The following is a 12,890-nucleotide window of genomic DNA, read 5'->3' on the forward strand; positions in this document are numbered from 1 at the left end:
CTTTCCCCCGGAATCCTGCCCAGCCGACTCCGCTCCGCGGCCAGTTCGCGGAGCCGCCAGCTGGGCTGATCCGCAGCAGGGCCTCCATCTGCTGCCGGGCTGCTGCGGATGCAAATGGCATCCTGCATAGGGGATGCCATTTGCATCCCTACGCTAGGCCGTGATAGGCTACATATATATTTACGTAGCCTATCATGGCCTAATGCAGGCATGCAAATGGCGGCCGCTACGATGGCCACCATTTGCAGCCTCAGCAGCCTGGCAGAGGCAGGAAGATGAGCTGCATCCGCTACTGCCGCCGCATCCGCCGCCACATCCGCTGCCGCCGCATCTGCCACTGCCACCAGGTAGGTCTGTTCCGGGGGGGGGTTCCGAGGGGTGGCGGGGGGAGGCCGTTCCGCCACGGACTCGGGGGGCAGGTTCTAAAGAATCCAGCCTCACTGGAGTCCATGGCGGAATTCTCCAACATCCCTAGTTTAGACAGAGAAAAGTCCTACACCTCTCAGCATTCCCCAGCCAGCATGGCTGACTGAGGAATGCTGGAAATCGTTGGACTTATTTCTGTTTAAACATGCATGGGATTGTGCTCTGTCTAGCCCCTTTGTTGTACCAGCTCTAGGAATTTCAAGGGAAGTTTAATTAATTTTACAAAAAAATTCAGGAAATTTCTCAGTGGTATTTCAAGCATCTCTAAATGTTCTTTACAAATATCAACTAAAGCAATATTTGAACCAAATTTGGAAGAGCCTGATGTGAAAGAGCTGTAAAATTTTGGAGGGAGGAAGATGCAGGATTTCAATAAGATTAATACAACTTGAGGGGCGGGGTGGGGAATTCTGTACACTGTACTTTTTTCCAAGACAGAAGCAAAATCCATATTTTTAAAAACAACTTAGGACCATCTCATAGTTTTTAGGATCCCACTCTCAGATGTTGGCTTTCAACATTAACGAATAGGGCTCATTTTTTTTAACATATGGAAGAATTAGAATATGCCTTATATTGCAATGCCAGTGTTTCTTTTTTTTTTTTTAAAGCACATCTTAAAACTTTGCATTCATCAGCTCATTCAAGGGAGCTATTTTCTGTAAGAAAAAATGTCGTACAGATTCACTTAACTTCATGTCTAGCATTAGCAATTAGTAATGCTCTCCAAAAATGTGGAGAACTGAATATTCAAAATGAAAAATGCAGTATGGCACTCTTGGCTCAGCAGTGGTACCAATTGAATCTATGAGCTTTTCTACATGAGGCATTTATTGAGCACTTGTGATTCCTCACTCACAGTAGCTTGCGAGTGCTTTAAATCATGTTAACCTCCAGGGCCTCTCCTGTTCTTTGCAACCATTATACCATTTTTTTCTGATGAGGAAGGTCTGGTATATCCATAAAAGGCAGCATGAAACCCTGGTGTATTTGTGCAATTCTGCTATACCACAGCACCACCTAGTGGTTGTGTAATGGAACATATAGAAAGGCTGAGAAAGAAAAACCCTGGAAAAAACCACAAATAATCTGGACGCAGAAGCCTCCGTAAAGTGGTGGGTTAAAAGCCTCATGTAGAAAGTCCCGTGTGTATGTGTGTGTGTTGCTCATATACCTTCCTGATTCAGTGGTGTTAAAAATCCTCATGGGTAAAAATATTAATAGGAATGGACCTTGCAAATATATTTAACACAGTAGCCCCATGCAGTCATTACTATCAACATGGATACAAAGGGGCAGTGGGGCTGTGCATTCAGCCTTGCCCCCAGGTTGCGTGGCTCCTCCTAGCCCCTCACATGTTGAGAGACAACTTCTCCAGTGGGGAGCCTCATCAGTGAGGGCCCCCTCCATGTGATTTAGAACCCTGGAAAATCAGGGTTCTAAATTCTGTGTGGGGAATCTACACAGTTAGAAGAGTTCCCCACTGCAGAAGTTTTCTCTCAACTCATAAAGGGCTAGGAAGAGCAGCTCTGAACTTGCCATATCCATGTTGAGAGTGACAACTGTGTAGTATTACTATTAGTAGCAGCCTATTCAATATTAGGAAGGGTGAAAGGAAATGTTTTCCCACTTACAACTAATAAGATTGCTCATTGCTCTGATAGTTTCAACAGTGGAAGGACCAATGAGATTTTAATTTGTCTCTTTGTACTTTTATAGGTACATTTAAGGCACTACTCTTGATCACTGAAGCCCAAACCAGGGGCAGACAACCTTTTGGGGCCCTAGGCACATTTGGCAATTTGAGAAACTGTCCTGGGCACCACCACAAAATGGTTGCTATGGGAAGCCTGGCAGAGGACAAGTAGCATGCCCCAAAGACTGAATATAAGGCAGAGGTGGGGTCTGAGCCCCAATGCCCTTTGAAACCACAGTTTTCATCACCAACAGAAACCTATTTCACAGCAATCCTAGCTGACAGTAAAAAATGTTTTTTTATTATTAATATTAACTACTATTGTTATTATTATTGAAGTGGCACCTTGGTGGCCACCAAGAGAGGTGTCCAGGGGTGCACTGGTGCCTGCGGGCACCACATTGCCTACCCCTGCCCTAAACAATTTAAGCCAATCTTATTTCAGAAATTGCCCTCCCCACCGTATCCCACTGGTATCAGAACATAAGATCAACATGAGCATCCTCCTGACCAAACATTTTGTGACCAAAACACAAACGTTTCATGACTATGTGGCACCTAGAGAAGCTGTCTCTGCTCCACATGTATAAAACTGCCCCTCTGTGGAGTCTCACCAAAACATGGGCATCCCCTCTCCAAAAAAAAACAATAGAAGGCTTCTATATTTGAACTGGGTTTCAGTGGCCAGGACTGAGCTGACAGGGAGTGGAGTGTTGGGGAAAGTATTGTTACCTACCATAATGTAATGGGGGCAGGCAAAACATTTACATTAGAGCTAGATCAAAAGTTTCTACACATTAAAATGTTCTAATTCCTAACTTTCTAGAATTTTAAAACTTTTTCACTTTGGAAAGTTAACCTGGAGGGATACTTCAATATTAACTCTTGCTGATGAATTTTTAAGCAATAATGTTAACTATCAAGTTGTTAAATCCAGTATATGTATGTAGGTACTTAGCACTTTGGCACACTGAGACCAGTGTGGCGTAGTGGCTAGAGTCTTGGATTGGGAGCCGGGAGATCTGGGTTCTAGTCCCCACTTGGACTTGGAAGCTCACTGGGTGACTTTGGGCCAGTAGCAGACTCTCAGCCCAACCTACCTCACAGGATTGTTGTTGTGAGGATAAAATGGAGAGGAAGAGGATTATGTATGCCACCTCGGGTTCCTTGGAGGAAAAAAGGCAGGATATAAATGCAATAAATAAATAAATAAATAAATAAATAATCTTCAAAGTACTTCACATACATACATTATCATGTTATTATAATCCTTACCTACCAGACAGGGTTATGGACTAAAAGTCCTAATTGTAGTGCTGCGTCTCCATGTGGAAACACCTGATAATGTGACAGCAACACTCGCCTCAAGGAACGTCTGGTACAGGTTCTGCAACTTTCACACCACTGGGAGTTTCCACTACTATTTACAGTGGAGGAGTAAATCCTTGGAAGCAGGTATCATGCAAATCAGTTTAAGTATGGGCCAGCCCTTCCAGGCAAAGGGAAGTGACTGGAGAAACCCAGAATGGGGGTGGAGCACCAATCCAGATAGGAGCAGCATGGCAGGAGGCACTTCTCACAGTTTCACTATGCATTCCATACTTTAAAGCAACTTTGTCTTATTAATGGCTACTGCTGTTTCAGCATTTTCTTCCTAGAGGGCATTTGTATGAAAGTCATCAGCTAACCTTAGCCACAAGGAAAAGATAACAATAACAGAAAGTAGGGCAAACCCATTAGAGAATGATTAAAAGGCAGAATTCGTTACAAGCAGAAACATGTTTTGAACCATTGCAGTGGCAGAATGGGGTTGGTTCTGGACATAAGTGACAGGCAATTTCCTGTTTTTATAGTTATTGTGTAACTCTCATTAAATATACAATTAATCCTTAATGTTTCTCTCAGTGTGGCAGCCAGGCATTTCTCGGAGTGTAAAAACTGTGTGTGTACATGCAAGCGTTGTGTGTGAGAGAGAAATTGTCACAGAGGATTAACTGCTTCTTTGTTACATCAGTTGTTTTTGTTTTTGTTGTGGATTTAACTGTAAGCCGACTTTGGCATTTTTTAATGGAAAGGCATGGTATAGTGTAACAATTAATTAATTAATCCTAAGTTCACCGCAGACGGTGACTGTAGCCATGAAATTAAAAGACGCTTCCGCCTTGGGAGGAAAGCTATGGCAAACCTAGACAGCATAGTAAGAAGCAGAGACATCACCTTGCCAACAAAGATTCATATAACCAAAGCTATGGTTTTCCCAGTAGCAACGTATGGCTGTGAGAGCTGGACTATAAGGAAGGCTGAGCGCCAAAGAATTGATGCTTTCGAACTGTGGTGCTGGAGAAGACTCTTACGAGTTCCCTGGACTGCAAGGAGGTCAAATCAGTCCATCCTGAAGGAAATCAACCCTGAGTGCTCATTGGAAGGACAGATCCTGAAGCTGAAGCTCAAATCTTTTGGCCACCTAATGCAAAGAGAAAATTCCCTGGAAAAGACCGTGATGCTGGGAAAGATTGAAGGCAAAAGGAGAAGGGGACGGCAGAGGATGAGATGGCTAGACAGCAGCACCGATGCAATGAATATGAATTTGAGCACGCTCCAGGAGAGAGCGGAGGACAGAAGGCCTGGCGTGCTATGGTCCATGGGGTCACAAAGAGTCGGACACGACTTAACGACTGAACAACAACAACAAAAAGTTGTGGAAATGGCTGCATTTATATTTGAGTAATCTTTGTCTTAATTCTAAAGTTTGGTTGCCCTTAGTCAAGTCACCATCACATTGCAGACACAGACTCTGGTAGAGGTCTTCCATAGCTGGTGGGCTGTATTAGACTTAGAGAGTCACAAGTTGTGCAGCCTTGAGCATAACCTTTTCCTATCTTAGGGATGTCGGAGAATTTCTCCACGAATCTCCGGGAGGCCGAATGCCAACACATTCGGCCACCCGAAATTGGTGGAGAAACGGTCCGCCACCCCCCCGGGATGGGACTTACCTTGGTCGAATGTCCCTGGCAGCGGCGGCTCCCGGCGGTGGTTCGGCGGCAGCACCGGTGGCAGCCGGTCTTCTGACCGGCTGCCGCCGCCACTATTTCCAAGTGTAAAAAAACCCCAACAACAACAAATGTGATAGGCTACGTAAAGATGTACATAGCCTATCACGGCTAGATTTTCAAAAAACACCGTGATAGGCTACGTAAATGTTTACGTAGCCTATCACAGCTGACTTTGGGGGGGGGAAGCGCGTACGCAAATGGCGGCGCCCATGGGTGCCGCCATTTGCGTACGTGCTTTTTTTTTCCCCCCAAAGTCAGCCATGATAGGCTTCGTAAACATTTACGTAGCCTATCACAGCTGACTGCAGGGACGCAAATGGCGGCGGCTACGGCCACCGCCATTTGCGACCCGGCAAGAGCAGAGGATTCGCGGCCGGAGGGTCGGGGCGCCTCCCCCCCGGCCAGAATTTCGGCCGGAGGGACGGGGCGCCTCCCCCCCAGCCAGAATTTCGGCGGGGAGGGATGGGGCGCCTCCCCCCCACCCAGAATTTCGGGGGGAGGAACGGAGCGCCTCCCCCCCCACCGCGAAGCAAGCTGCGGGACCAGGTAAGGGACTTTCGTCCATCCCTATCTTAGACACTCTACTCCAGAGTGCCTTCCATCCCTCTTCGAGAATTCAACAATACCTGCTCAATTTAGGGAAAAAGTCCTTGCCTGAATACAATGTCTCTTTAGCTTCTATCAGGAATCATTATATCTTGTGTTCATGGTTTTGTTACTGTCTTCCACCACTACCACCCAACTCCTGAAGTTAGGTTACAATAGATCATTGTTTCATTTTATCCTGACAACCACCCTGTGAATCAGGTGGAATATCTGGTGGCTTAAGTTTGCAGCTAAGTTGAGAGCTGAACCTGTGTCTCCCAACTGCAACACTCTAACTGCAACATCACACTAAGTATGTAGGGCTCCCTTTGAAAACTTCAGGTCGTTCAAAAGATGGCTGCTAGCCTTTTGGCTGGGACTTATTGGTGGGACATGTCTCACTGGTTCTTAAACATATCCCCTGGTTATCCATCTGTTTCTGAACACTATTCAAAGCACTGGTGCTTACCTTTAAAGCCCTGCATGGCTTGAGGCCAGGGCACCAGAAGGGATGTTCTTTCATACCAGCCTTGCCCATACACTGACATCATCATTGGAGGCCTTTCTGTGTGCCCCAACTGTCAGAGTTGCTGGAAAGGGGCCTTCTTGCTTGTGGTGACCTGATTATAGAATTCTCTCCCTAGGGAGCAGTGGTGTAACTACCTAATTTTAGACCCTTCATGGTATAACGACCCCCTCCTCTTTGATGGCCATGTGTATTATTTCAATTATGAAGCATACAATTAACATTTCTCTCTTTAACCGCCCCCCCCCTTTGACATCCCATGCATTACAACTGGTCCTACATTCCTGATCTGTTAGACCCAACAACAAGACAGACAGACAGACAGACAGACAGCACAAACTCACTTAAATCACCTCAGGAATAAAATGCTACTGTTGCCCTGATGCTAAATGCATTTACTTGGGAAGAAGTGCCATTTTGTTTTAGAAAAGGATAATACATTTTACAAGGAAACATGATAAAATGAGCATCATGTAACCATGTACATACCTGACCAGTTGCCCCAATTATAAAAAGAAAGAAAGAAAGAAAGAAAGAAAGAAAAGCAAGCAAGCAAGCAAGCAAGCAAGCCATGGTGACCAGTGTCAGTCCCAGTAGCTTTGGCATACCCATGCTGGCCCAAGTGCTGACACCGGTCCTGTTTACCACTGCTCCCATCACTTGCTATCTCTCCGTGGTCACTTGTGGGGCCCTGAACTTCAGCCCCCTGGTCCAGCCCTGGCTACACCACTTCCACAGAGGCTCACCTGACACCTATTTTGTTGTCTTTTTGGAGCAAGGCAAAGACTTTTTTAAAAAATTCCCCAGGCTTTTAACTTCTGACGAAACCGTTAGTTTTTATCCACCGTTTTATCTTGCATCCTTTTATTACTGTGTGTTTACTGTTTTAATCTTTGTCACATAAACCACCCTGAGAATATTTATATTGAATGACAACATACAAATTGAATGAATGAATGAATGAATGAATGAGTAGAACACTGTCCTATAATTTTGTTCCGGGGGTCCAATGAGGATGATGGGACAGGGACAGGAAAATTTCAGGGTGGGAAGCCAAATTCACAGCAAAAGCTCAAAGTCCTGCACTTGGTTATATTCAAGATTAAACTGTAGAAGAAGAAGAAGAAGAAGAAGAAGAAGAAGAAGAAGAAGAAGAAGAAGAAGAAGAAGAAGCAGAATTTTAAGAGCATTTGTTGTGGTTGTATGCTTTTTAAAGTTCATAATAACCAGATGTATAGGTCTCCTGAAGAATAATGCATGTGATCTGAAACACTGGCAGGAGAGAGATTGCCCCTGTGCCCTCCCTGAATTATGTCGCTGTTAATCATGAAACCAGGGGGCATGAAAATGAGTGTCTGAACTGAAGGGGATGGGAAAGAAGGAACTGTATGGGAGGAGCCTTTGTTACCAGGCCTAAACCTGCAATTGTCCAGAGCATCCCAATTCTGCCTAGAAAACAGGTGGAGCCACAAGGGAGGCCTAATTTAAATTGTTTCTCAGAAAGCCTTTCGCAAAGGCGGTGGGAATGCTGAATCTGGAAGGCAGCTGCAACACCACTCGTGAAGTGATGGCTGCTATGACAGATGCTGTTTGTCATGGCACAGGACTCCTCAGCCTCTTCTATGTGTAGCTTTTTCTTTCCCCAAACATAAACTGACACAAACAAGCTTTTGTGCCTCATACTGCCCTCTTTCATTAGTCCAAAGACAAAAGAGTGATTATAGACTCCCTTCTTTGTTTTTATCAGTCACCTGCTAGGCTTGTCTCTGTGTTTCCTATGCGGGGGAACGACAGCTACAAACAGGCATGTGTTGCTAGAATGGGTTTCTTCACCCAAAGTAGGCTTTTCATGTGAATTAATAATTTAATCCATCATTATTGGATGTTATCTTCCCTTCTCCCTCTTCTTTAATACCTGGGAAAACATGACATGCCTGGCGTCTTTTCATAGTGTTCGCTGTCTAGTATAATTCATTGTTTAATAAAATAAATCAGTGTTAACTGCTGGGCTTGTTAGTGTTATGTAGTCTGGGGACAGACAATTATTTGTTCAGAGAATTTAAGGTGGTCAAATAGAGCCATCATTGCATGTTGTGGTGGATACACTTGGTTATCATTATCATTATTATTTTCTCTGTCCCATTATGTCTCTGGTTGAACAGGTTTGGCAGATTTCGACTCTCTGAAAGAAAGATTGCCTGTCTCCATTTGTTTTAAGCAGCTCTAAACAGTTTTCATAATGTGATCTGTCTCTCTTCCCCTTCCTTAGATGTAAAGGAGCATCTCATTATGGCCTTACCAAGGAGCGAAAGCGACGTTCGCAGGATGGATCTCCTGATTCTAACGCTGCTTTAACTGTAGCTGCTCTTGGTCCAGAGCTCTCTGCTGCCGCCACTATAGCCTTAATGACAGATGAGCCAGGCCTAATTAATCCAGCCTTCAGTGCCACCGCAGAAGACAACCAGCCAGGAGCCAGTTCTGCAGATCTTAACAGAAGCAGCCAGACTAGAAGTAAGAGCCAGCGCGAAGCGCCTCTCTCAAAATGACCCCTCCTTTCCACATGTTTACGTGTCCCTACTTTCAATACTATTTTGGTGAGGAGAAAAATATGAATTGTGAAGGTGGATGTAGTAATCTGTGAGCCTAAATCAGCTTCCTGCAATATGAGGTACAAAATAAGAGGAGCGTTCATCAATTATTTTAAATGTGATAAGAGCGCCGGCAATGTTCTGGAAAATAAAGAGGGACAGTGAGGAAGGAAATGAATATTATATGGAGGCCAAGCATTCCGGACCAAATTCCAATATGATCCGATTGCGAATGGATGCTTGGGATTTAATTATACCACATACTCCTTTACATTTCTCTACTCATTTTACATATATAGAGATGTCCAGGAAATGGCCAAAGGCTATTTGTGTTTGTAATGCTGTGTTGGAGTGGCAGGACCTGAGTAATGAGACACACAGAATACACAAAGCATGCAGGAGCTTTGTAAGTCACGTGCCTCATCTGATCCTTCAAATGTTTGTTTGTCTTCAATTACTCTGTCCGTGTGTTTTGGTCTAGCTATTTGTTTCCCCATATACTTTCTGTGTAACATCTGACCATGTAGACCTACATTATTTATTCAAGTTCAGTAATATCCCACCATCACATATCACTTCGTAACACTGTCCAGTTTTCTCCATGGTATCTCATCTCTCTTTCTTATGAGATTTACTGATATCAAATGATATCTGTGAACTGCACTGGACTGGAGACACAAAAGATGAGAATTGCTGTGAAAAAAGGTGCTCAACGGCTTTGAACCAAACACCAATTATTCAGGAAATTTAGCTATCAGTTCAACAAAATATTCTACCCCTTTGGCAGCCTACAAAAATGGAAAACTTTGAAAATACAGCTAAGTTTAGTAGTACTAGTCATCTTTGTCATCGTCATAGTAGCAGCAGCAGTAGCACTAGCATATATATGATTATTTTTTATTCTTAAACATAGAACCCATTTGTTCCTTACCAGCCTTAAACGAAAGTAAGAATGTGTGAAGTTAATTCAATAGGCCGCTCATATAATAGCTCGCAGTGGATGGATCAGTCTATATCCAGGCAAAAAGGTCCACCTAACTTAAATGCAGAGCAGGAGGCATGATGCCCCTCCTGCTCTGCGTAGGGTACTTGTAAGCCTCCAGGTTTGGAGGCTCACGAGTGCCCAGGGTGGATTCCATAGGATTGTGTCCTGAATGTATTTCCTCTTAAAGTACACACCACTAAACATACTTTATCCTGAAATACGCATTTTATTTGCATTTTGCTCTGGTTTTTTGAGCTGACAACTGAATTGCAAAATCTGGAGAATTGCGAGATCAGTAGGATACCTGTGTCCCGATCTGCACATTAGTCCTGGAGGTACAGATACAGTAGTTTCACTTTGAAATGTGGACTGAACAAAACCCTTCAGCATCCCTGACAATAGCATGTATTGTTTGAAGAATGGCACCGTAATAGGACTTTGGAGACACATTGACCTGATTTGCACGTAACAGCAATTCCTGGGCTGTTTAACGCAGGAATTGCCATGGCCAGGCACTTCTGCTTTCAGTTTACAACCCAGGAATGCCCTGTACCTATATTGTTATTGCGACATCTGAACCCGCAAATTCTGGGTTGTTTAGGGGTTAAACAACCCAGGGTTAACCCAACAACAAACCATGTTAATTGAAAGCATAAGTGACAAGTGCTTGGAAGGCAGCACATTCGCTCATTGCCGCTTGACCCAAACAACTCATGGTTTAAATAACCTATGGGTTGTCATTATATGCAAACCAGGTCAATATCGCTTACTACCGTTGTTTTGCAACAAACATATAAGAGGTTATTCCAATGAAATCAGGGAAGAATCATGGCTTATTTTCAAAGGTGCGTCTCTTCTCTCAATATACTTCTTTTTCTTTCTCTTTTTTTTTTGCAGTCCATAATGTGACTTTGGCTATGGCATTTACACTGCGACAAATGCTTCAGTCTTTGGTTAATGTGACATTACACAGTGTCAGTGGAGAATATTGCTTTGTGGAATTCTTGCAGAATTGCTAACGTATATTCAGGCCTTCAAGTCCGTGGGAGGCAGGAAGAACATGATAGACCATATGTAATGGTCAAGTAAGGGCCAATGTTATCTCCATGTAGCAGTTCTCAGAATAAGTATTTATGAAGGTTTGGTTGCATAACCCAACCCTGAACATTATTCTCTCTCTCAACCTCTCTCTCTCTCCTGCAGCTCAACATTTTGAACGTTCCACTGTAAGAAGCAGGTCTTTTAAAAAAATAAACAGAGCTTTCGGTGTTCTTCGAAGGACAAAAAGTGGCAGTGCAGTCGCTAACCATTCTGAGCGGGAACAAGAGAGTGTTGAACGTTTTGTTGCCTCTGAGGAAGGTAAAGATTTTTACATGTTTGTTCATTTGGATCACAGCTTCTCTGAGAATTCAGTACCATTCTTACAATTATGTATTTTTAAAGAATTGCCTGTTTAGTTTTAACTGGTGAAAATTACCTGCAAACAGAAAACATGTTTTGTGGAGAATTGTATAGGAATCTCCCCAAAGCAGAACACATGAAATGGAAACAAATTTAATGTGAGAATATTAGCCCTGTCCCTCCCTCAAGATGCTGTCTATCAGGATCTTCTTCTGTGCAACAAGCTTCACAGAAATTAATACTGTGCTCTTGCATACGCTTATACAAGAGAACTTTCCATTGAAATTGTGCCATTGATTGGGATCTTGATCAAGCCACTTCTGCTTATTTGCTGATAGCCTTTGTTTCTTCTTTATGGCTAAAAGAAAAATAGTCCTTTTGCAACGGAGGCCCACAAAAATTCAGGGAATTTATTTTTTTGAAAACATACACAGAGCACTTGGCCTACTCATACATGCATGCATGTACATGCATACATTTGCATGCGGCAGGTTCTGTTCATCTTTGTCCTTCTCTTATACCCTGACCCTAAGGCTTGCAGCAACTTTATGTTAATATCATGGGCAGATATTCATGTGTGCATGAGAAACGGGGTGCATATTTTGGTAGCAATCAGAACAACTCAAATCAAATTGGGGCTTTGCTCATGTCTCCACATAAAGCAAAACTCAGAAAGGTATACACTTTGCACATCTGGTATGAAGAAATGGCTGATCAGAACTGGGCCCCGTTACATCTCCACTGTAGGCAAAGACTGCAGCTATACAATAAGAACTTCTGGGGAGTTGGGGTTTGAAGAAACAACATACAAGCAAGGCCCAAATGCCTGTTGGCTGTCAGCTGTTACCATGTAGTTTCCAGAATCCTCCACATCCATCAAAATTGGTATTAATTTAATTCTGTCAAGATACAAGAGCTGGCTGTTTCTAAAATTATATTTCCTATGTCATGCTTTCACTGAGGTCAGCTGTAGTTCAGATGGCGTAATTGCCAGTATTATTTTAACTTTCCTTTCGGTAGCTGTCAGCTTCGCTTCAATTTATGTCTAGACGTATGTCCCCTGACAATAAACATTTAGTCAATGTGTGATCTTAAAAGATCCAGGTTTGTCCCTTTATCAAGGTCTATACAGAAAGTCAGAGAAGGGAGAAGCCATCAGGGAACTGGAAACAGTTCAGTATTTCTTAAGCCACCTGACATGTAAGAGCTCTCTGTGTTAGAGCAGCCTAGAGACTCCAGTAAAAAGTAGGAGGTGGTGGAATCTTCATTTTACTCATATACAATCTGTTCTACCAGCCTTCCCCAAGCTGGTACTTTCCAGCACCCCAACTATGTTTGCTGGGGCTGATGGGAATTGTAGTCCAACACATCTGGAGGGCACCAGGTTGGGAAGTATGATCTATACATTTGTGAGCGAGAACTATCTCAGTGCCTTCTTGACCTTCTGCTGGTTTTGCTCCTATTGTCCTTCATTATACTGCAGTTGATCAACTATACTGTATATCCCCGCTAAGGTAGGGTGGGTGGACAATTAGTGAAAAATGCATTTGGGGGGCAATTCCAGTGCCAGGATTTTCCAGTTGGGCAGCTGTGTTAAGTTTGTTGCAGCAAAAACAATCAGGAGTCTTCT

General features: G+C 43.5%; 1 protein-coding gene across 4 annotated transcripts in view; it reads left to right on the forward strand.

Moving 5' to 3' along the window:
• The window catches only part of LNX1 (ligand of numb-protein X 1), a 135,092-nt gene that overhangs the window by 75,865 nt on the left and 46,337 nt on the right, over nt 1-12,890 (forward strand). For all 4 annotated transcript variants that reach the window (XM_084856753.1, XM_084856754.1, XM_084856755.1 and 1 more), the window contains 2 exons: nt 8,556-8,797; nt 11,063-11,218. In XM_084856753.1, the coding sequence (XP_084712879.1) occupies nt 8,556-8,797; nt 11,063-11,218 (398 nt within the window). The remainder of the gene's footprint in view (nt 1-8,555; nt 8,798-11,062; nt 11,219-12,890) is intronic.

The sequence above is a fragment of the Heloderma suspectum genome, chromosome 5 (assembly GCF_057233095.1).
Source record: "Heloderma suspectum isolate Gila_16-S chromosome 5, 16-S_ref, whole genome shotgun sequence".
NCBI lineage: Eukaryota > Metazoa > Chordata > Lepidosauria > Squamata > Helodermatidae > Heloderma > Heloderma suspectum.